This window comes from Lissotriton helveticus, chromosome 11 (assembly GCF_964261635.1).
Source record: "Lissotriton helveticus chromosome 11, aLisHel1.1, whole genome shotgun sequence".
Lineage (NCBI taxonomy): Eukaryota > Metazoa > Chordata > Amphibia > Caudata > Salamandridae > Lissotriton > Lissotriton helveticus.
The window spans coordinates 788,807,088-788,831,384 of record NC_136072.1 but is presented as its reverse complement, the minus strand read 5'-3'; the positions used below and the strand labels follow the sequence as shown (position 1 = coordinate 788,831,384).

Here is a 24,297-nt window from a genome sequence, read left to right as displayed (position 1 = left end):
TCGCTGGAGTTAGAGAGTGGCAGGAAGGGGCCAATACCAGCTTTAATTTCTTATTATTCTACCTGAACTTACCCAAAGACTTCACAAGCAGGGACAAACTGAAGCAACTTCGAGAACAGGACTTTCCTTTTACCCTCAACTAGTCATGGCGTGGAGTCTTCCGAAGCTTCGCAACATACCGCTTCGCCTCACAGTACTGTATGGCCTTCAGAATCATCTGTGCACAGTCATCGCAGGCCCTGGAATCGTACTCCAACCCCTGGCACCAGAGACATACTTTGTGAGGGTCTATCACAAACATCTATTTGGAACAGTCTCTTCACTTTGACCCTTGTTGTTTTGGAAGGGGTCTTGTCCCTTGCGCACTAGAAAATTTATGCAAACCAATTTTAATTTTGAAAAAGACTCAGGAGTAACTCTGGATGTGCTTCTGAAGGTGCAGATAAAAGGACAGACATCTGCATGCATGACTGGTGCTTAAATGCAGCTCGCTCGTTACTTCCGGAGCAGAACTAGGTCGGTGCAGAGCGCCACAATGCCTCCTACCGGCATGCAGGAGTACTTCTTCCGGATCCAGTCTCAACCATGGGGACAATTCACAAGGCAAAGAATGTGAGGCTAGAAGGACCCATCAACAAGTAGTGCCTTGCCAACACATGGAGACCACGTAGCAGCACAACAAATGTCAACCAATGGAACACCCCTAGACAGTACCATTGAGGAGGTGTGGCCCAAGACGAGCAGGCATTAATATCATTGGGAGCATCCTTGTTTGTGAGGAAACAGCAAAACTTTATACGAAGGACAGTAATGAGAAAGCGTGTGCTAGGTAACAGTTCTGCCTTTTTCTTACCCACCAACCCCTAAAACAACTAGTGGTCTACACTGCTTCCCATTTAAGGGCCCACTTAAAAGTAGGCCTATGCAATCTCTTCCCATTCCATAAATGCATGTGGAGGAGTGAAGAAAGTCAGCAAGGTGACAGACAGTCATATGAAGGATGATACAATTGTGAACAGAAAATATCCACAAATAAGTAACACCACAGTATATGGAAACAAGGCTGAACCAAGAGGACCTACAGCTCATTGAACTTACTTAACATGTAACACCTATTAAAAAACAAAATCCGGGTGTGGCAACAACTTCATGAAGCAGCTATGCAATGGCTCAAATTGTGATGCCGTCAAAAACATCAGGATCAGATTAAAGAACACTGCGGAAACACTAAACATGTCTGAAAAAACGTGTATCAACTCTTTAAAAGGCTCATACCCAGAAGGCAATTATAGCATGTAGAACAGAGTGCATTATCCACGGAGATGAAAAGGACCACCAGAGGGTGGCCCATGTGCACAATGATCGATTGACCCATTTGGGAATCAAGTTCCCATTTGTGGTCTGCAATGCAAAGCCTGGTTAAGGTGTCAACTGACCGGTTCCACAAGCTGCAAAATGATGAACCACATGGGAGACCTGTTCAACCAGGGCTTTCGAGCAGAGAATACTTGATCCTACACCACCTTGCTTGTTCAAATAATGCATAAGGTGGTGTTAATGACCACCTGAATAGATTCCTGTCCCCTGTAGGCAAAAAAGCTTTAAGGGACACGCAATTTGCCTCTGGCTCTTCTTCTGTTCTGTGGGTGACCATAGATAGCATGCTTAAGTTTCTTGCCTTCAGATGCACCTTCAGGGTTGCAGAAAAAGTTCTGGAAACTGAGAAGGCAAATTTACTATTCTAACTCCATTCATAGAATATTGTGTGGAAAGTACAACCTAGAGACCACTGATTGTCCCATTTCCCAATTGACTCTCCCACTGCTGCCACCAACCAAAGGACAAAATGTTTGTCTTTACAGTTCCCTGGGTGGGATTCATGTGTAAGCAATTTCATGGATAACCTTCTCTATGGTTTCCTCGAATCGTAACCAAAGTTATAATAAGATGATGTTATATGTATGCCAATGAAGTGCTGTATTGTGATATATTACCAACTGTTGAAATGTATGATTATAGATGGATATTAAAATAAATGCCTAAAAATAGTTTGGAAAAAATACAGTTCCGTGGGTGGGCCGAGGGCAGAACGACTTTGCCACATACAGATTTGAGATCAGAAGCAATTACTATGATCATGTGCTACAAGTGGGAGAATAGCCATATCGGCCAAGGGACGTCCTAACTTAGGCCTGAAATAACTCTTACAAAATTTCAAACCGAAAGCCCAAGAAGTTAAATGAGAGCTAATGATATATAGTTCACTCTGTATTTAAATAATTCAGCAAATACTAATTAAGTGTGAGCTCCGGATTCATGTTGGAAAAGCATGGAAATAAACGAACAGACACTAATACAAAGTACGCTGCTGTATGTAGGCATGTGTTATCACAGTCGAAGTGGTGCAGAGCTGCATGGGGAAACGAAGTAAAGAGTTTCCCAATCTTGCTTGGCACCTGGATATAGTCAAACTGTAAATAATCTGCAGGAAGCGTTGTCCATCAGAAAGCCTGAATAATACTTGTACTTCATGCATACATAATTATGGAATTCAAGCCTTAAATGAAATACGAACAATTTAAAGCAGAACTTCACACACAAAGGACCCATGTAGACCTAAAACAATTCAAAAGAAACACCCAGACTGTTGTACAAAGCCACATTTTCAAGTTATCTTTCAGAACAGATCGTCTGTGATTTCCTGTGCAAGAGAACCAACAGAAGATATGATGAGTCTATGCCCAGGATCTCATTGGATGGACACCATGCAATGAGATAAGACACCATTCCTTTTTCTCTGAACTTTTTCCCCTGAGAACATAAAACAGGCTGTGGAGTTAATAGGCAGGATCAACGCACTCAAAAGTGAACCAAACATGCAAATGCTGTGGCTCTATTCAAATGGGCTACACTTCCAAAAGTATATTTGCATTTTTGTATTCTTTAGGGGACCACTGGTTCTGGACAGTCAACGCTTCCAATGGATCTTCCCACTCTAACCCAGCACATCTGACTACTATCAACAGATATGCAAATCTGGAGAAGGGGACCCCAAAACAGAAATATGCAATCTCAGCTCGAGTATTTAGTTGATTTCAGTTTTACAATACCCTTCAAGGTACCACAGAAGTAGGGTGACCAGGCGTCCCGGATTTGCCCAGACGATCCCGTTTTATTTTTTTACCAGCTGTCACGGCAGATTTCAGGGAATGTAGCTCCTGTCCCGGTTTTTAGAGGGTCGACTGAAAACGGCAGGAGGGGCTTTTTAATGATTTACAACGCAGGGAAAGTGATCAGTTGTTTCAAGAAAACAATCTAATTATCAGGCAAGCTACTGGGTTTAAAAAATTGCTTTTTATGTATGTTCTAACTGCCTAATCTGTAATTCTCTGCTGAAGAGCGCTGTCATTCTGTCCACTCGCTTTTAGTACAATTGGAGTCTTTCCATTTCCTTGAAATGTACCGTTTTTTGGCTTTAAAATTCTGGTCACCATACCGACTGAAGAAATTTACATCATGCAAAAAACACCAATTGGATTCAGGTTGTCATAAGAACGAGAATCTTCAGAATGCCCTGGCACAGAGTGAATGTCCTAGTCAGAATAAGTCCAGTGTGGTGATGACGAAGGAAATTTGATTCGGAGGGGAGAAATGTTGAGGGGGGCGAGATGGTGATGATAGGAACAGAGTTAATTTCTACTCTTGTGGATAACCCGAATACTATCAAAGCATTTCTTGTTGTTGCCTCAGAACTTTATTAAAAACTCACAGAATAACAATCGTAAGTACAAGGCGTCTCAGGACACACCATTTTTTGTGAGCTTTTAATTAAAGAATCAACAAGAGGGATAACTGCACATGTTTTATGAGAGGAGCAGTGTCAGCAACAGCCATAAGGGAGACAGCAGGGCTCGATTTGGCTAATGGGACAGACGAGAATCTCGTCTAGATTTGGGTTTCATAAATTGAGGGAGTTTAGGTGCCCTGTGGCATTTGAAATGCGGATCTAGACTATTAGGCACCAGATAGCTGATACACCAAAGCAAATCTCTGCAGACTTAGAACATCACTAAGCCCTTATTAAAAGTACGCTGAATTTGGTGTGAGGATACTGTTGAGCCGAAATCTCGGGTTCCGGCAGGTATTAGGTGATTATGCGTTTACTACCGAGAATGAGTAATTACTGCACAGGCTCAATAGCATCAGGTGGTTCTACAGGCAGCTGTGTATATATTGAATGCTTCCTCCAACGTGCTCCTGCAGGGTTTGGGCTGTGTTGCTGCCCAGAGCAATAAAACGAGTTTAGATGCCTCTGGACCAAGAACTATGAGACTTAGAATCAGCAGACCCAAAAATGTCAGGCATAGAGACATTTGGAAATTGCAGGTGGCAGAATTCCAACCACTTTTTAGCACCTTGTGAAATTCCACCACTCGCAATGAGGGCCTCAGTTTAATATGGTGACGACAACCAATCCTTGCAGGAGCACACAGAATCACCTTCATAAGAGTGAGAAAAAAAAAAAAGAAGCAAGGGCACAGGTGACAGGAGGAAAAGGGAAGTTCTAGCGGTCCTCTATTACATGGCCACCAGACTCTACTGAGTTAATTAATAAAACATATTAGAAGCTATGCAAAAGTGCATTCCTAACTAGCACTTTTTTAATTAAATAATAGTACGGAAAAGACTATCCACTATTAAAAGCTATGATCTTCAAAGTACAAGTTTGAATCCCATCAATGCCAGGATTCAGTACTCCCATCAAACTGTTTTAAAGTGTTTTTTTTTTGGACATTATGATTTAAATCGGGCATTTAACTGGGGGCGAGGGCAGAACAGACGCATAAAAAAGCATCTGTCCAGAAAATACAAACTACCTATCTATACTAGGCTATCTATGGCTCAAGATAACAACAAAACATCTCTTCTGAGAAGCCTCACAAATGAGATTGTGTAAGAAAGAATAGGTCAATAAAAAATGAAGTGATATTGATTTTCGAGATGTGCTTTCACTGGAGTGGTCAGTTACAGTACTGCTTTCACAATGCAAGGCAGGCGAGACTAAAGCGAAGAAACGAAGTGAAGCCCAACCCGCTGCCCTCAAAAAGAGATGGTTTAGACAACTCAAAATTCAGTGCATAAAAGCAGCTTCAAGTTGAGTGTCACACAGCAGTAGTTCCTGTGAGAACCAGGCCACGCCTGCTACTGCTGGGCACACTTTCTATTCTTGACCCTAGTTCTGGATGAAGGGCTGTGTCCTCCTTGAAAACCTTATCCTTGTGTTTATAAATACCCGACAGTTGCTGGCACTGCAGTTTCTATATTTATTGTCTGCCTTTGTGCGATGGGCTCTGCAGCTGACTTCCACACGTCCCCGGCCGCACATGTGGGTGGTGGCAGGAGCGCAGCTTATATCTGGAGACTTACATCATGCAGCGCACGGCCAAGCAACGCTAGGGGGCGCAGGGTGCAAGAGAGGCCTTCCACAACTGCTGAACTCAAGAGTGCGACACGGATGAGGAGAAACCGCAGCGCCCTCTGGGAGGCATCTGCTGTGATCTGATTTTGCAACTGGCCAAGCCATGACTGCACAACAACAAAAACTCGGCACAGCACTAGACAAATGCTAACGCCGAGACACAGGGATTGGAGCTGGGCAGACAGGTCCACTGGCTGGAGCTGGGCAGACAGGTCCACTGGCAAAAACGAGACGTGAGGGGGGCAGGTCCGAAGAGAGAGGAAAGAGGGACAGGATCAGCACTTTAACAGCTTTACTAAACGTCAAACAAGTTGAAATGAACAATCAAACATTCAAGCCAGAGGTTTAAACTCGAGAATAATACGTGCAGCCTTTAGTAAGAACACCAAGGGACGCTTTGTGAAGTGCAGGTGCATGCGAGCGTCGGCACTGGCTCGTCCTACCTTTCGATACTGTGAGTGCAGGCGACCACTGCGATCTCAGGATGTCCAGGCATATGCTACCGTTGCTATTGATATTCGGGTGGTAGATTTTTGTTGTGAACGCCACCTGTTGGAAGAAGAGAAGGTGTTAAACCGGGCTGAATTCAATCACTCAGGATTAAAGGCAGGAAGGAAGGGGAAGGAGGGGGGACAGTTTAGAGGGTGTCTGGCACAAGCAGGCAATAGAGACTTTACTTCCTGCATTTGCCGGTTCGCAGCGTGCAGGCGACCTGTGTCATGAATCAGTATGTCCGCAGTGTTTCCCCATCCAGTTTCTCACAATCACGTTCTCCGAAGCCAGGGGTCATGGAGAAGCAATCAGCAGATCCAACAACCTTTCCCCTCCTCCCTCCGGGGGCTCTGCGTTCATGTGTGTGAGAAACAGACAGAGTGTCACCATGCAATTCCTGGCTCATTCCCTCGCGCCAGGCGGTTAGTGTGCACATTCAGGTTGGGATCCTTCACAACATGAAAATCGAAGCTGATGATATCTTTGAATTATCTGCTCTCTTCCATTCAGGTGGGCCTTCTACCAGCAAGTGCGTTTGTTTGACGAACAGTCAGTGCTAGACCGCTGGCAATAGGTCACTGGCTGGGTTTCTTCCCCAACACCCAGGGCCCCCTACGCTATTACTGACTAGACCGCTTAGTGACCACTGATCTGGTGAACAGAAGGAGGATTGCAATAGCCTACGACGTGTTCTGTAATCTGGACCCTAAAGACCCAGCAAAAGAAGTGCCTTTTTCATGAACATGTGGGATCTTGTTAAGAACATCCTCCTAACCTTTAATAAAAAACCCGTTTCTAACCCAACTGACACATCTGCCCATAAGATTAACAAGCAGCGTCTCTATAACCCAACAAGGAATTCTGCCAGCTACGTTAACAAGGGTTTTAATTAGCTTTCTTAACTAGCAGCTATATTAAAATACTGAATGAGTAGCTACTTGATAACATTAGTAGGGATTCTATCTCTGTGCTAAATGAACAAGTTACTTACCTTTGGTAACATCTTAACTAATAGACTATCTAGCTGCAGATTCTTTACCGTAGAATTATCCCCAAGCATTAGACTGGATCCGAAAAAATTTCCGTGAGCAGTACCCAGCGTGCCAGAGGCGGCGTCATGCAGCTCCGTGTGGCGTCGTTGGCGTCTGCTTGTGATGCCTATATAGACACCACCCAGGAAAACTGACGTTAGTTACTTTTTGCTACTTTCCATGCCAGAAGCAAGGAGCCACAAAGTACACTGACCACTTGTGTGGAAAACTAGGGCTCTAAGCCCTGTTCCTAGAATACCTTTCGAAGATCGGGGAGGATGGGTGGGATGGTACGGAATATGCCCCAGATAGAGTCTCTACCAAATAAGGGGTAATTGAAGGTAAGGAACCTGTTCATCTGATAGAGACTTCTAGCTGCAGAATCCTTACCTAAGAATGGATACACAAGAAATACCACCCAAGAGGTAGCTTTACGGACCAATTTCACACAAGGAAGTCCTGCACAACCAAACGGGCAACCTGCCCAGCCCTGCAGACCAGAGTGTCCAGATAGTAGTGTTTGGTAAATGTGTGCAGCGCAGCCCACGTTGCTGCCTGGCAGATGTCTAGCAACGGAACTCCACAAGATAATGCAGTGATTACAGCTTTAGCTCTGGTAGAATGAGCGAGCAAACCCTCAGGGGGTTGCTTCTTGGCCAAAGAGTCGCAGATCTTAATGCAGAGCATGATCCATCAAGAGGACTTTTCCTTCTTCGCTCCAACATACCCCATGATCGTACCCAGAACTCGTGTGCTGTCATGATAGAACACAGCTTTTTTTGGGCCCAGATGGTGAAGTCACTCCTGTTCCTTGGAGGGATGAGGCAGAGTGTAAAACGTAGGCAGAGTGATGGTTTGGCCTACATGAAATAGAGTGACCACCTTCGGAAGAAAGGAAGCTCTCGTATGAACCACCAGTTTGTCTGGGATGTTAACATAAGGAGACTTGGTTGACAAGGTCTGAAGCTCACTGACCCTTCGGGCAGATGTCATAGCCACAAGAAAGGATGTCTTGATGGTAAAGTGCCTGAGTGGACAATTGTGCAGAGGCTCAAAAGGAGCACACATAAGGTCCCGATTGAGGTCCCACTGGGGCATAATGAAAGGAGTGGGAGGAAACATATGTTGAAAACCTTTCAAGAAGCTATGTACAATAGGAGACTGGAAAAGGGAAGGTTGGTCAGGCAACCGAAGAAAAGCAGAGACTGCAGAGAGATGAACGGATAGGAGAACCAGAGTAAGGGGATCAATGTTTCTTTCTGAACACCATACCACACATTTTTCTCAAAGGCAGTTGTAAACGGTCTTCATATAAGGACATCTGGCTACCAAGATAACGTTACAGTCTTCGGGCGGATGGTCGAAAGCCAACAACTGTCGCTGCTCAATCTCTATGCAAGAAGGCCGAGCCTTTCTGGGTTCGGGTGGAGAACCCTTCCCTGCTGCTATGACGGAAGATCCTCCCGAAGGGGCAGCCTGATCGAAGGACCAATGGTCATGCGCAACAGCTTGGGATACCAGACTCTCTGATCCCAATCCAGCGCCACAAGGATGACTTGGGTCGGGTAGTACCTGATCTTCTTGAAAACTCTGGCCAGGAACTGGTATTAGCGGAAAGGCATACAAGAGGGCAGAGATCCACTCGAGACAAAGTGTCTCAGAGCGAGAACCACCTTAAACTTCAGCGCTCAGAACTGCTGACATTGCACGTTTTCGTTCGTGGTGAACAGATCTAACCAAGGATCTCCCGACTGCTGAAGGAGACCTTGCATCAGCCCCGGATGGAGATGCCATTCGTGATCCACTAGCATCTTCATTTGCTGAGTTTGTTCGCTCTGGCGTTCAGAGAACCCACCAGATGTTGTACCACCAGGGATATGCCCTGCTGTTCCGGCCATGTCCAGAGACGCAGGGCCTCTTGACAAAGAATCCATGGCCCCACCTTGCTCTGCTTGTTGCAGTATTACCTGGCAGTGGTTTTGTTTGTGAGCACTTACACTAGTCTTCCCTGGATGGAGGATAGAAAGGCTTTTAATGCCAATTAGGTCGTTTAGAGCTCCAACAGGTTGATGTGAAGTCCGGATTCCACCGGAGTCCAGAGTCCTCTGACTCCACCTCCCCCGAGTGATGCATCCGTCACTACTGTTAGATCTGGTTGAGGAAGGGAGAGGGGACTGCCGCTGACCCAATCGCAATTCCTAAGCCACCTCTTCAAGTCCTTTGCAGCTCCTTCCAATATCTGGACCAGGTCAGTGAGATTCACCAGATGCTGCACCCACTGGAACTTAAGGTCCCATTGTTAAGCCAGCATATGCAGATGGCAATGTGTCACAAGCAGGAGGCCATGAGGGCCAGCAACCTCCGAGTCAGTCTCACTGATATCCAAGATAGAGGCTAAAACATCGGCATCTTAGCCTGAATATCCAGGACTCGCAGTTCGGGAGAATAACCCCGAAAACTGCATTGTGTCCAGAACAGCTCAGATGAAAGGGAGCGTCTGAGAGGGAGTCAGGTGTGACTAGTAAACCCCAGCAAATGCAGGAGGTCTGCTGTAGTCTGGAAGTGGGAGACGACAGCCTGAGGCGAGCCAGCCTTCAACAGCCAGTCGTTGAGATAGGGGAGACTGATACCCATGATCTGTGCAGATGATCTGCCATCACCTTCGTGAACACCCGAGTGATGATGGTAAGGCCAAAGGGGAGCACGGTAAACAAAGTGCTCGTGGCCCACCGTGAACCGCAGGTAACGCCGATGGGCCGGCAGAATGGGGATGTGAAAATAAGCGTCCTGCAAGTCCAACGCTACGATCCAGTCTCCAGGATAGAGGGCACACAGAACCTGAGCTAGCGTTAGCATTTTGAAATTCTTCTTCCGGAGGAAGCGGTTGACGTTCCTGAGATCCAAGATAGGACGCAGGCTTTGGTCCTTCTTGGGCACCAGAAAGTAGTGGGAATACCAACCATGATCTACTTCTGGGGCAGGAACTCGCCCTATGGCTCCCTTGGCCAAGAGAGCCGTTACTTCCTGTTGTAGAAGGGCCAGATGATCCTCCGGCATTCAACGGTACTGAGTTGGCATGGCTGAGGGGGTATCGAAGGGAAAGGAGTAGCCCCTTCGGACTAGCTGCAAAACCCACCTGTCCGACGTGATGGTGCGCCAGTGGGGGAGGAGATGGCGAATCCTGCCAACCACTGGAGATTGGTGGTCCAGAAAGGTCAGACTAAGAGGGTTTGGAGGCTGCTGCAGAGGGGGCAGTGGTGGACTTGCCCGCTCGCTGGCCCCCAGACCTACGGCGGTAGGTTCCAGGTCCCCAGCCACGCAGGGGCTGAACAGCTAGCGGCGGCCTGTGGCTCTGGGAGTAACGTGGCATGGCACCCCTTCCTTAGCAATGAAAGGGGCGAAAAGCAGACTGCTCAGGGTGGGTGGTGGAGAGGCCCAAAGACTTTGCCTTAGCCCGAGAGTGCTTGAAGCGCTCTAGCGTGCGGTCTGCTTTGTCGCCGAACAGGCGATGGCCATCAAAGGGCATGTCCACGAGGGTAGCTTGGACATCCCCAGAAAAACCAGTCGACCTCAGCCAGGCGTAGCGTCGAAGGGCTACTGAAGTTGAAATCGTCCGGTCTAGCGAGTCCGCAGTGTCCAGTCTGCAGTGTATGGTAAACTTGGCTGCGTCTCTCCCCTCGGCGTCTGCACGGGAGAGCATGGCCCGGACCTCCTCAGGACACTGTGGCAGCTCCTGCACTACTGTATTCCACACAGAGTGGGCGTGGCTGAGGTAAAAACATCTTCCCAAGATTGTCCAGCTATTTGGATTCCCTATCAGGTGGTGCAGTAGGGAATGCGCCTTTAAACATTGAGGCTTGAACCACCAAGTTCCCAGGTGTGGGGTGTTGGGAGAGGAAAGTGGAGTCGCCCGGAGCCGGGTGGTGGCGTTGGGCAATCATCCTATCCACCCGAGCCCTTGTGTTGGGCCTGGACGAGGTGCCCAAAAGGATGTCAGTTAGGGCTTCATTAAAAAGCAGCAAGGGCTCCGAAGAGCTCGCTGCCAGTTGAAGCACCTCTGTCAGGAGGTTAGTCCAGACTACCACCGTAGGTAGTTCAAGGTTGAGAGTCGCGGCCGCCCTACGTAACACCTCTGCGTAAGAAGCTCCCTCCTTCGTAGCCACGGTAGGAGGAGACAACAGGCCAAGGTCTGGGGAGGTGTTCAGACCACTGACTTCCCCAACTCCTCTCTAAAGTCTGGATCATACTCCAACTGGTCAGTTAAAGGGTCTCCAGACCTCTCCCTCTCCCAGTCCTCACCCTCCTCTGGTTGCCATTCTGGCCTGAAAGGCACACCAGGGTAGAACAGGGGTACAAAAGCACCTGTCGGCGCCGGTCCAGCAGCGCGTACATGTCGGGGTGGAGGTCGGGGTCGACGCCGGCTGGGGACACAACAGGTGTCGACAGGAGACACAACCGGTGTCGGCTGGGGACGTGGTGCCTGTGGAAGTGGGGGAGGTGTTATGAGGTTGACCGGCGCCGATCCGGATCCAACGGGAACCTGTGGCACCTTGTCCGGAGCTGCGCCAGCGTAGTCAGGCTGCCCAAAGATGGCATGCATCGCTTCGTAAAAGCTTCGAAGCTGGGCAGGGGTCGCTCCGGGTCCTGGAAAAGGAGAGAACCTTGGAGATGACCCTTCAGGCTATGCATGCGGAGCCGCACAGGAGGCACCATCTGCATCCCTTGTGGCGGCGGCGGAGACCGGCCGCTCGACCTCCTGCACGACCGGGACCTTGAGCGGACTGCCGGGTCTCAAGAAGCTTTCGGGACTGCTCCCTCAAAGACTTCGGCTTCATGGTCCGGCTGTCAGATCACGACTTGGGATTGTGGTTGCGTTCGAGGCACCACAGGCACACGCGGTACGGATAGGTCACAGACATCAGTTTTCAACAGGAACCGCAAGCCTTGAAAACAGGCATCCCTAACGTGCACCAGGAGTCGATCGACTCAAAAAACGGTGTCGACAAAAGTAGCTAAAAAGTCAGTCAAAAAATGACTGGAGGTACAGCTCTCTCTGGATCTGCGCAGGCTGGCACGGAAAAAGAAATAGCGGACGTCACCGCGTGAGGGCGGCGTCTAAGTAGCTGCCACAACGTCATCCCAGCGACCACAACACCAACGACGAATACGGAGCTGACCAATGCCACCTTTCGACGCGCAGGGGTACTGCTGATGAAAAATTCTCAGGATCCAGTCTGACGCCTGGGGGCAATTCACAAGGTAAGGAATCTATAATTATTTGTCTAGATACATCTAGCAATAAACATTTTTGAAGACAGTAAACCACTGCAAATAGAAACTTCAATCATATACAACTGCTTTGCATTGTGTATACCCAGGGTTATTTCTACGTTTTGGGTGTATCTACTTATTTGATGGAGATACAGGTTTGGGAAGAATGATGGCAGCAACTGATGTTGCAAGTTTAATACAACTAGTGTTTGAAGGCTAGGGCAAAAATTAATGCAAAAATACTTCCCGGCAGATGCCCAAAGCCAAATTCCATCTCAATGAACGAAATAGGTCCATCTCAAAATGGTGCGACCCACAAAGCATTACCACCAAAACACCATACTCCTAGCCTTCATTGAATCTACAAGCCAACTTTTCTTAAAAATCAAAAGATGTGGAACAGTACTTTAGAAGCAAGACACCCTGAAACCAATCTATTATGGGCAGAATTAACTCAAAAATAGAACAGTATTCGACCACCTTCAAGAAACTCTGCAAATCCAATTGAAAGAAATAAGTGGTCAGGGTAAACAGTCCAACTGGCCCTGTAGAACCCATCAGGAACATGTTACTCTAAAAAACTGCATTCTTGGATCTGGATCTCACTGGTCAGAAGCATAATCAATCTTTTAAAGGAGGGAGGGCAAATATATAGATTAGATTTAGTGAGAACACAGCACTTTTTGAGACCACAATCTGTATTCTGATGGTCTATATGCACAAGGAGCTAATGTACAAATATAGTGTCTGAAAGAAGATAGTGTGTGCATTAACAAAGGCAGAGAATTAAGCAAACAACAATTTCAACTAAACTGAAATTAGCAATGTGAGGAAGGGAGGCTGCTTCCTGGTCTCGTTTCTTTTCTGGAGGCTTTAAGAAGCGCTGCAACTGGAAGAAAATATTTGTTGCAATGAATAAGATAATTTGACCACAGGAAAATTAACCTCCGCTGTAATCTTATTACCCCAGCAACATTCCTTGTCAAGAATGCCTAGATTTGATTAGAATTTCTCCTATACCTACAGATCTGTGTTCCTCTCTCATCATGTTGGGATAAGCAATTGCCAGCACAGTAGTTTGATACGAGTGCTATTATCAATAGTCACAACCAAAATGCTATAGGAACTAGAAATAATAGTGAATATGTGAGCCTCTAAGCTCAAATGATTTGATAATACAGGGCCTAGAACGTCAAACAACTTTTATCACTTTGCGATTAATGCATCTTCTTCAGCCACTTTGAAAACCGCGACTGCCTTTAATGTATCTACCACTTCACTGATCTGAAGAAAGGCCTCCAATAAAGCACCTTCTGCTTCTTTGATCAGACTTCAGTATACCATGGAGAAGTACCAGGTGATACATTGAATGTCAGTGGGACACGAGGCGTCCCAATATAATTCATCCTCATCTTCTGTTATCCCATCTGTTATCCCAGGAAAAGACAGACAAATGGTCTGTCTAGGTAAGAAGGTAAGCTAGACAACATTTTCATCCCTTGCTGGAACAGATTAACCAGCCTTCCTGGGTCAGAAAGCACTTGCAATTTGGATTCTATGGACCAGTTTGCAAACTTTCAAACTATGAACAAAGAAAGCTTAAAAGAATTCTGGACGAAAGAATGATAACAGAAAAAAGTGATGAGCTCTGCAAAAGATGGGTCAGGAGTGTCTGCACCAAAGACAAACTCTATGACAAAGCCTTTGACACCAAGAAAAATCTTGACATCAGACCACTGAGCAGATTAAGCTTTTGGGGATAAAATCCTCAGCAATTAATGGCAGGAGCAATGTCAGCAAGTGTGGTTGCTAGGATAGGCACACAATGGCAGAGGCTGACCGACCAGCAAAAGGACCAGGTCTGTTAGCAGGTGGGAATCAATCAAGTAGGCTCAGCCTACTAAAACACCATACTCCTAGCATTCATTGAATCTACAAGCCAACTTTTCTTAAAAATCAAAGGATGTGGAACAGTACTTTAGAAGCAAGACACCCTGACACCAATCTATTATGGGCAGAATTAACTTGAAAATAGAACAGTATTCGACCACCTTCAAGAAACTCTGCAATCCAATTAAAATTACTCAATTAATTACTGTTCATAGTTTGAAAGTTTGCAAACTGGTCCATAGAATCCAAATGGCAAGGGCTTTCTGACCCAGGAAGGCTGGTTAATCTGTTGCAGCAAGGGATGAAAATGTTGTCTAGCTTACCTTCTTACCTGGACAGACCATTTGTCTGCTGTCTTTTCCTGATAATTCCGTCAGCTGGTTTGAGAACATGCAACTGCTCACCAGCGAGAAGGCACTGTTGCAAAACAATGTAACTGTTTCTGTGAAGTTTTGTAACCTGATCATGCAAGACGATTCAGGCTAACCCCTTCTGAAAAATATTTCCTCTCTTTCTTTACATGTCTCTGTTTTTCTATTTTATTTATTTTTCTCACCTTTCTCTCCTTCCTTTTGATCTCTTTCATTAGGTCTTTCTTGTACTTTCCACTTTTCTTTTTTCATTTCTTGCTAGAATTCTCTCAGTTCCTTTTCTTATTTGTTCTCCTCTCATTTTGTTCCTTTCTCTCCTTTTTTCTTTCTTTTCTCCTTCTCTTCTTCCTCCTCATTCTTCATTTCTTCTCCATTTCGTTCTTCCTCTATGTCTCTCTCCTTTCTCCATTTCGTTTTCCTATCCTATTTTATTTCTTTACTTCTCCTTCCTCTTCCTTTTTTTAACTTTATCTGCTTCTTTCCATACTTTCATTCTTCAGCTCCCTTCTTTATTCCATTATTCTCCTTTGTTCCTCTGCTTTCTTACGTCTTACTTCATTATATTTCTTGTCCCCTTTCTTTCATTCTAGTCCCTCCTTTTCTTTACTTTTTGTCTTGCTCTAGTTCTTCCCCTCCCTTTATCCTTTCACTGAGTTGTCTTCTTCCTTTTTCTCTTCTTTAATGTTTTTCCTTTGTATAATTCTTTTCTTTCTCTGAAATTTCCTGCCTTATTTCTTTTTCTCCTTTCTTGACTGCCTCTCTCTCCTCTCATTCTCCTCCTTCTGTTTTTCTCTTTTTCACACCTTTTTCCGGACTTTGTCTATGTTTGCGTCCTATCTCTCTCTTTCTCTTTCATTACAGCAAAGGGACAAACTGGTTCTTTGGTACTCAAAAGGTAAATCTTTGTGATACAGCTCATGTAACTTTAATTCTACTAGCTCACTAAGGCAGGACGAGGGTACTTCAGTGGTGGTGTTTAAGTTTCTTGACCCTTGAATACCCTTATCAAATCCCTATATTAGGCAGTATCTCAAAGTGTTCTGTGTAAGTAGCTGTCATATGGGAAAGGTTGGAGACTTCAGGTATAGAGAAAGAAAGCAGCAATTATCGGCAAAGCAGATGGAGAGTGAAGAAGAGTAGAGTGAAAAAGAGGCTAGTAAAAGGTGATCACGAGTGGGTGGTGGGTCAGAAATGTGCTCTAATGGTAACAAGTTGAGCAGTATAAGCAGCTAGGTGTAGCAAAGAGTGCAGAGTGGTGTTATGTTGCTGTTTGTCTGAGTGTGGAGCACTGCAGAGATGAAGTTGTGTGCAAGTGTTGTGCAGAGAGGTCATCTCATCATGGTGCATCGATCAGTCTAGCCAACAAAGATGAAATATGGGTAAGAATAAGCAGGTAAGATGAAAGAAACTGAAAATACGCAGTACCCAAATGCAATCAGTGGTTCACGTAACTATAAGCAATAGTTGCAAAAGTGTGGAGAAGCAATTATGCAGGTATTACACATCATTGAGCTAAATCACTTTCATGTTTACTTTACAAGATCACTTTCAAAACTTAAAATAAAAATATCTATGAAAACTATATCCTGGAAGTTATACATAGGTGGAGCGCTTTAATGCTTTTAAATATCAAAGAAGATTTCATGGTGGAGAAAATACATTTGTGATCTACAAAGTGCTTTGGCTGGCTGCCTGCTCACGCAGTTAAACACCGTTCAGCTTCACCAACAAGTCTCTAGGAGCTTGTGCAGACAACTTACCTTTGGTGGTTTGAAAGGATAATCTGTAGGAAAGTGAATAGTCAGAAAGAAGACACCGCCTTGATAAGGACTGTCATTCTAAAACGACAAAAGGGCAAACACACATCAGGAGGGGTAAAAGAATTCAAAGACAGTATTAGAATCAATAGAAAAGAGGAAGCATGTTAAGGCCAGCTAAATACCCCTATGTAAAGGTGACAATAAGGCAACTTCTATGCCTATGGCACGAGACCTATGTTCAGAATCTTGTACTTTCACAATCATCACATTAAGAATGGCACACGAGGAACTAGTGGGACTAAACACTAATTGTTACTCTGTTGGGACACCCATCTCCTGATGCTGTCTCACTGTCTATCAGGACTTGAATAGCGAAGCGAGTTTAGTGGTGTCTACCCGATTTCTAGTTGACCTCATGTGTTAAAAGGGCCTCTGTATAATCAAACTCAAAGCCACACCACCAATTCTCTACTTACAGACTATTTGACATAGGACTCTATCGATAATGCAGCATATAAGGCAGATGTCTTTCTCTCATCATCCCTCTAAGCGAATCCCTCAATTTTGTGTCTCCCAAAGCAAAGAACGCTGGTAATTCATAGAGAGTAGTTGCCTTGACCAACTGAAATGCAGTAAATGCTTTCACTTGTTTAGGCTGTATATCACATGCTTGTTACTATGTGCCACCTAGCCAACTTTATTTGCTTAAAAACAGCTGGCCTAAAATTCAAAAGTTTTCTCTTATCAGCTACTTCAGAGTAGGTTTAGCAGCTCCTAGCATTAAGGAGATCAAAAGAACATGGAACACTCCCAACCAAACAAAGAGTAAGTACATCAAGTATAGCGATGTCCTTCAATAGAAAACACTAAGTATGCTGGTCTTGACAAGAGGCAGCAGCAAAAATCCAGTCAAGTGCATGAATGAAAAACAGAATTTCAAAGAACCTCTCTCGCATAGGGAGGTTGATATTGGAAGACATCTAGGATACAGCCGACATCAAATAGTTTCACTAGATGTTGCAACAGTGGAGCAATTCTTTTATCAGATTGACCTGGTGTGCATTTTAATTACATCCTGTAGTATAAATCTTTGTAAATCAGGAGTGTTTGAGAGTATAATTGTTCTGCTGACACCTTTGGATGAATGATGCTGACCTTTGCAGCTGCAGTCGGTGTTTCCTATATAGCACTGGGAAACTTAAAAAATATATTTTTATGTTTAACTAGAGAGGTGCCAGAGATTTTGTGGATCAACAAGGATGAATAAGTAACACAAAGTGATCAATTACCTGCTGACCGACAAACATTCTTAAATCACCAGAGCAAATTCGTGGCCTTATATTTCACTTATTAACACTCCTATATTGAATGCATTCAGAGACGACTACTTATTCAGCTTTTCCTGATCAACATTCTGTTAATTTTACTTTATGTACCAAGCAAGCTCAGAAGTTGCAGATATGGAAATATGATTCTCCCCTATGGACTTCTTCACAGATTGACAAGTTCTGAATATTCTACCACCAATAATGGGGGCAGACAGTCTTGATGAAGAGCAACTTTACGAAGCAGCAATGGATACTGCCACCAGCATGACATCCTCAGATTTAAAAGGTATCAACATTTATCTATTAACCGCAGGGTAAATATGTTACATTTACAAACCAAAGAAAACCAGCCATGATGGAGAAAGAAAAGCTTCTTACCTGTAATCCTAGTTCTCTCCAAGGGGAATCCGTATCAAATTCATAAGCACAGAACTGCCCGACCCCGCGCAGAATGCCAGCGCGTGTATGTATATTACATATATATATATTTTCACAGAGAAAAAACCAAAAGCTTCATGGACTGAATTTTGTCGCACAAAACCATAGAAATTCAGCAGTTATAGATATACTTATCGGAAGAAACTATAACTCGTGCCATTAAGTAACTTAAGGCAACAAGTCGTGGTTTAATAAAAAAGAAGTACATCTGAAACTGCTGAATTTCTATGGTTTTGTGCGACTAAATTCAGAACCCAACTAAAGGATCCTTGTAACCTTTGTTTTTTTCAGAGAATTTCGATGTGTTTTTTTTTTTAACCACGCAAGGTAATATAAACAGCTCCGTCAGCAGAGTTTGGCCGCAAGGCCTGGCCTATGCCCAGGCCCTGTGGCCAACTCTACAACATGCACCCAAACCCCAGCATGGGGTTGGATGCATGGGGAAGGGGGTGTTCCCCCATTTTTTAAAACCTGGCTTCGTGGCTCCATCGCAATTTTACACTGTGGGAATTTTACACAGCGAGCCCTGTGGTGGATCTGCAAAACTGATGATCGGACATTAAAAAAAAAAGTGGTCAATGTTTTCATCACAAGGGTTCCCTCGGAGTCCTATGGCATCAGAATAAATGTATCCCGACCCCTTATCTGTTTTTTGCACTCTTCTCCCCCCCCCCCCCCCCCGAGCCGATGTGACAAACACAATGGAGGCAACAACTTTTCTGTGAAGGTCCAGCTAGCCAATAAGGACCTTGGTTTCGCGTAGGGGTTTGTGGATCCTCTGCTGGTAGATCCGCAAAGGAGCGGCGTCCCAATATATAGAAATCTTATGTCACTTAATATCTCAAACACTATTGAACTAGGAATAATCTTCCACAGACTTTTTTACATGAAGTAAAAAATGAATGGAATGCATGACCATATTAGCAAGCATACTGCACAAAGTCTTAAGATTGGCACTGTTCTTTTAAGAGCTACACTCTTCCTCTAGCATCTCGTCATGCCCCAGAGGCGACAGTTAGGTGAGTTCATTTTTACAAAGATAATATGATTCAGAGAGAAGTAATAGGAAATACTGATCTAACACCTTGTCCTGGGAGGAGTGAGGGATACTTATGAAATGTATGAGAATTCCCCTGAAAGAGAACTAGAACTACAGGTAAGAAACTTTCCCTTCTCTTCCAGGAGATCTTCTTCTATTGTCCTAAGAATTGACTAGAATAGCAAGCTCATCAATACCCTGACAAGAAGAAAAAACAAACAGCCCTCAATGTCACCCAAGAAGATTCCTAAAAGATGCTCAGCCCAATTAGGTATCTTCTTTCGAGTCTGAATCTGAACAATAATGTTTAGCAAAGGTATGTATGGATCTCTATGCGGCAGATTTACAAATGCATGACAATGGTACATTTCTCAATAGTGTAATTGCTGCAGCTTTTCCTCTAGTTGAGTGTGCCCAAGTTTACCAGCGACAAAAAAATTATCCATCTAGAAACGGACTGCTTTTACTTGGAAAAAGGCCTAATTTATGAATAGATAGTCAGATTGTCTGATATATATTTTGTCTTGTCTAGATAGAATTTGAGAACCCTTTTCACATCTAATGAGTGAAGAGCCCTTTCTGCTTAATTTGAAGGGTTCGGGAAGACGTTTGTCAAGGAAATAGTTTGATTCACATGAAAATCTCAATCAACGTTCAGAAGAAAACTAGAACCGGTTCTCATTACCCCTCTATTTCTAGGAAAAACTTTATAAGCCTCATGTGAACATGGGGCCTCAATATCACAGACTCTGCAAACAAAAAGAATAGCCTCTAGGAAAGCAGTCTCATGAAAAATGGTGCAGAGTTGTATTGTTATATAGGTTTAAAACATTAATCCATCGACTTTGATAGCATAATATTGGATCCCCCTGAGATAGAGTCAGAATGGAAGGAAAACCTTTGATACTAATAATAATAATAATAATAACAATAATAATAATCCACATTTGTAAAGCGCACAATCACCCGTAAGGGTCTCTAGGCGCTGGGGGTCGTCGGGAAGATTAAGCAAGCAATTGCCCAGAGTCACATGATGCTGGGCTAATCTGCCGCCGGTGCCTGGGATCGAACCGTGATCCCCAGATTCCGGAGTCAGTCGCCCTAGCCGCGGCGCCACACACCTCTTCCCTCTTAACCTTTAAGACATTCTTTACTACTGGGATTTTAAGGAAATAGCTTGTGAAGTAGATTAGCATTAATCACTGCAAGGTGTACTTTTATAGATGGAAATGAATGGCGAGCCCTTTCCAAATGTAAACGTTATAGAATAACCACCTCAACTTGGCATCTAGTTGGGTTATGGTTATTTTGAATACGCCATATGCAGAATCTTTTCCACTTAAATGCATAGGTTCCAGTGGAAGATCTCTTTGCCTCTTTCAAAATCTGCACAGTCGTGCAGAAGATCTAAATGTCCTTATTGTAAGGTTGGAAATAAATATATTGAAGCTAAGTTTGGGTATTTTTGTTGTTTGTTGTTGGATAGTTTCATTTTCCGAAGACACTTTGCAGCACCTTTTCATTGTGGATCCTGTCGTGATTTTCTTACATTGGTCAACTTTCCACTTGTTTGATTTGAATACTTGGCAGGTGAACTGCTGTTGTATTAGGACTTCTCACCAAAGACCATTTCCAAATGGTGCGAGTTTCCAGGGACAATGGTCTGAACAAGAAAGGGTATTCATCCTAAACGATCAGGAGAATTATTTAAGAGCTAGATGGACAGCTTTTAACTTTGACTGATATGTTGACACTTTGCCTTCTCTGATCATGGTCCCGGTTTCTGTAAGTTGGTCCATGTGAGCACATCATCCTAGTGGTGATGCATTTGTTACAATGGTCTGCAATTAAATGTGCTGATGAATGGGGACCCCTTCAGAAGGTTGGTTGCTTGACAACCAAGGAAATGATTGGGAGAACGCGAAATTGTTATCCCGGCTTCCGGCTTGGGATCTGGAACTAGGAAAATGCCTGAAGCCATCAACGCTAGTATATAGGAGCAGGTGGATTGAGTGTCTCCTTCAGACGGCGACATTTCTGTTGGATAGAAGTCTCTCCCCAGAAGGATACACATTTGTGACTTTGATATCTAATGTCCCTCCCAAGTAGTGAATCCTTTGTACAGGAGTAATTATGAATTTCTCTAGGTTGATTTTTAACCCCAGAATTTGCAAGAGGCTCTTAATCGGTCATTCATCTACATATGGGTAAACTATGGGTGATTAAAAGCCTCTTACAAATAGTTTACTGAAGTAAGTAGCCACAACTGCCATGCTCTTTGAAAAAGTGCAAGGAACTAACTTCAGACCGAAAGATAAACATTTTCAATTGGAAATGATCTTTTCCTACCACAAATCTCAAAAAGTTTGTGTGTTTCTTTAAGATTGGAATGTGAAAGTAGGCATTCTTTAAATATATTGCACACATCCAGTCCCTTTGATTTAACTGGAGGTAAATCTGGTGCAATGCCAACACCCTGAACCTTTATTTTTTTAGCCATCTGTTGCTAGTCTCTTAGACCATGACTAGTTCTCAACTCTTGTTTTGTGCTTTCTTCTGCACAACACATAATAGGAATACATTCATGTCCCTTTCTGATGGAAAGAAAGGTTCATCTCCATAAGCCTCTCAAGTAAAGTGTTCACTTCCTTTCAAAGCAAATCCGATGACGTTGGAAGGATTTCTTTGGTGGTATAGTAGGTGGTCCCAACTTGAATATTGTTTAGAATGAATATTCACACAAATTCAAGACCCATTTGTCTCACGTTGCATTTTGCCACTCTAAGATGATTTGTGATTTTTTCCTCAACTGGAGAGGAGGGAAGTAAGGCCTCGTTACTTTGGAGGAGTTATTTCTGCGGCCACTGAGGTCTGTTGGCCCTTTCAAAGATCTTCTCCAAGGGAAAAGTTGTCTTGGCGTTTGTTGTTCCGGGTGCCGTCGAGATATTTGAACCCTCTCTGGGGAGTACATCAAATTATAGTGCTAATAGCATCTGATAAAATAGTTAATCTTTGTGAAGCCTACTACCTTTCATGTGTCCATTACAGACTTCACCAGGGCCATTTAATCATCTGCGCATAATCCTAATAATTATTTTCATGTGAATGAATGAATATGCTACTTACCAGTATGCATCTGTTCTTGGCATGTAGGGCTGCTAACATTCATATCTTAGCATTAGATCGCCGCCTAGTGTTGGGCTCGGATGATTGCACATTGTTGTCCTGGAAGAGTCTTCGAAGTATCCTGAGATAGGTGGCTCCTCCCCTGGACTACAGTGCGCATGGGCATCGGCTCCATCCCCAGATTGTTTTTCGCCATTGTGGCAGGAGATGGAGTGAAAGTGTAAAGGATGTCCATGCTAATGAATAAATACAATAGTATATCTGCAGCTGCGACAGGCACCGGGGAGGAGGGCGGGCGATATGAATGTTAGCAGCCCTACATGCCAAGAACAGATGCATACTGGTAAGTAGCATATTCAGTTCGAGGCATGTGGGCTGCTAAATTCATATCTTAGCATAGAATACATAGCAGTCCCTCCATCAGCGGCGGTTGCCCGTGCCAGCTGCAGAAACCTGAAAAAGTGTCTTGAGAACAGCCTGTCCTACAGCTGCTTGCTGCTTGGAATGCACATCAACACAGTAGTGTTTTGTGAAGGTATGTGGTGTGACCCACGTGGCTGCTCTGCAAATATCCTCTAAAGGAATGTTCCCTAGGAAAGCCATGGATGCCCCCAGTTTGCGTGTGGAGTGCGCTCTGGGGGGTATTGTTAAAGTGCGCTTGGCTTTCTGATAACATATCTGGATGCACTTAACAATCCACCTGGCTATCCCTGCTGTAGAAATTGGGTTGCCTTTGTGTTGTGGTGCGAAGGCAACAAAGAGTTGTTTTGTCTTTCTAAAGGGTTGTGTTCTGTCTATGTAGTACATCAACGCCCTCCGTACATCTAAGGTATGAAGCATTCTTTCCGCCACCGTTTGCGGGTTTTGAAAGAATGCTGGTAAGTCGATAGTCTGGTTAAGATGAAACTGTGACACCACCTTAGGAAGGAATTTAGGGTTAGTGCGTAGCACTACCCTATTTGGGTGAATTTGAATGAACGGCTCTTGTATGGTGAGCGCTTGCAGCTCACTGACACGCCTCAGAGACGTAATAGCTATCAGAAAGGCCACTTTCCACGTAAGGAATTGGAGCTCACACGAGTGCAGTGGCTCAAATGGTGGCCCCATCAGTCTGGTGAGAACGACGTTGAGGTTCCACACCGGAGCTGGTGGCGTTCTTGGGGGAATGACTCTCTTCAGACCTTCAAGGAAGGCTTTAATGGCGGGCACTCTGAAGACAGAGAGGTGCTGCCTGTTCTGAAGATAAGCCGCTATGGCTGAGAGATGTATCCTAATGGAAGTGTACGCCAGATTGCACTTGTAGAGATGTAACAGATAGCAGATGATGTTGGGAATAGATGCATCTAGTGGGTTGCTGTCATTGGACGTACAGTAGATGACAAAACGCTTCCACTTAGCAGCATAGCATGCTCTAGTAGTTGGTTTCCTCGCCTCCTTGATGATACTCATGCATTCTGGAGGTAGGTTAAGGTATCCAAACTCTAGGACTTCAGGAGCCAGATCGCCAGGTTGAGCTGTCGTGGATCTGGATGCTGAATGTCTCCATGGTTCTGCGTCAAAAGGCTGGGCGTGAGGCGCAGTCTTTGATGCGGCACCACTGAGAGTTCGAGGAACGTGGTGTACCAAGCTTGTCGTGCCCACGTTGGAGCAACCAGGACGAGAGTCATGGAGTGCTGCCTTAGCTTTCTTGCGACCAGCGGTATTAGAGGGGCTGGCGGAAAAGCGTATGCAAATTTGCCTGACCAGTTCATCCATATCGCATTCCCCTGCGACTGTGGGTGAGGGAACCTGGCGGCAAAGAGTCGGCATTTTGCGTTCTCCTTTGTTGCGAACAGGTCTATCTCCGGATGACCCCACTGCTGGAAGAACGGGTGGAGAACCGAAGGGTGTATCTCCCACTCGTGCATCTGATGGCTGTATCTGCTGAGCAGATCCGCCATCTGATTGTCCTTGCCCGGGAGGTGTTCTGCCATGAGGAAAATGTTCCTCTGAATGGCCCACTTCCACATGCTCTGAGCCAGATGAGACAGCTGTGGCGAGTGGGTGCCCCCCTGTTTCTGAATGTAGTACAT

General features: G+C 44.7%; 1 protein-coding gene across 1 annotated transcript in view; it reads right to left on the bottom strand.

Moving 5' to 3' along the window:
• The window catches only part of UBE2D4 (ubiquitin conjugating enzyme E2 D4), a 309,227-nt gene that overhangs the window by 142,215 nt on the left and 142,715 nt on the right, over positions 1 to 24,297 (bottom strand). The window contains 2 exon segments of the mRNA XM_078666739.1: positions 5,923 to 6,028; positions 16,295 to 16,372. Coding sequence (XP_078522865.1) covers positions 5,923 to 6,028; positions 16,295 to 16,372 — 184 coding nt within the window.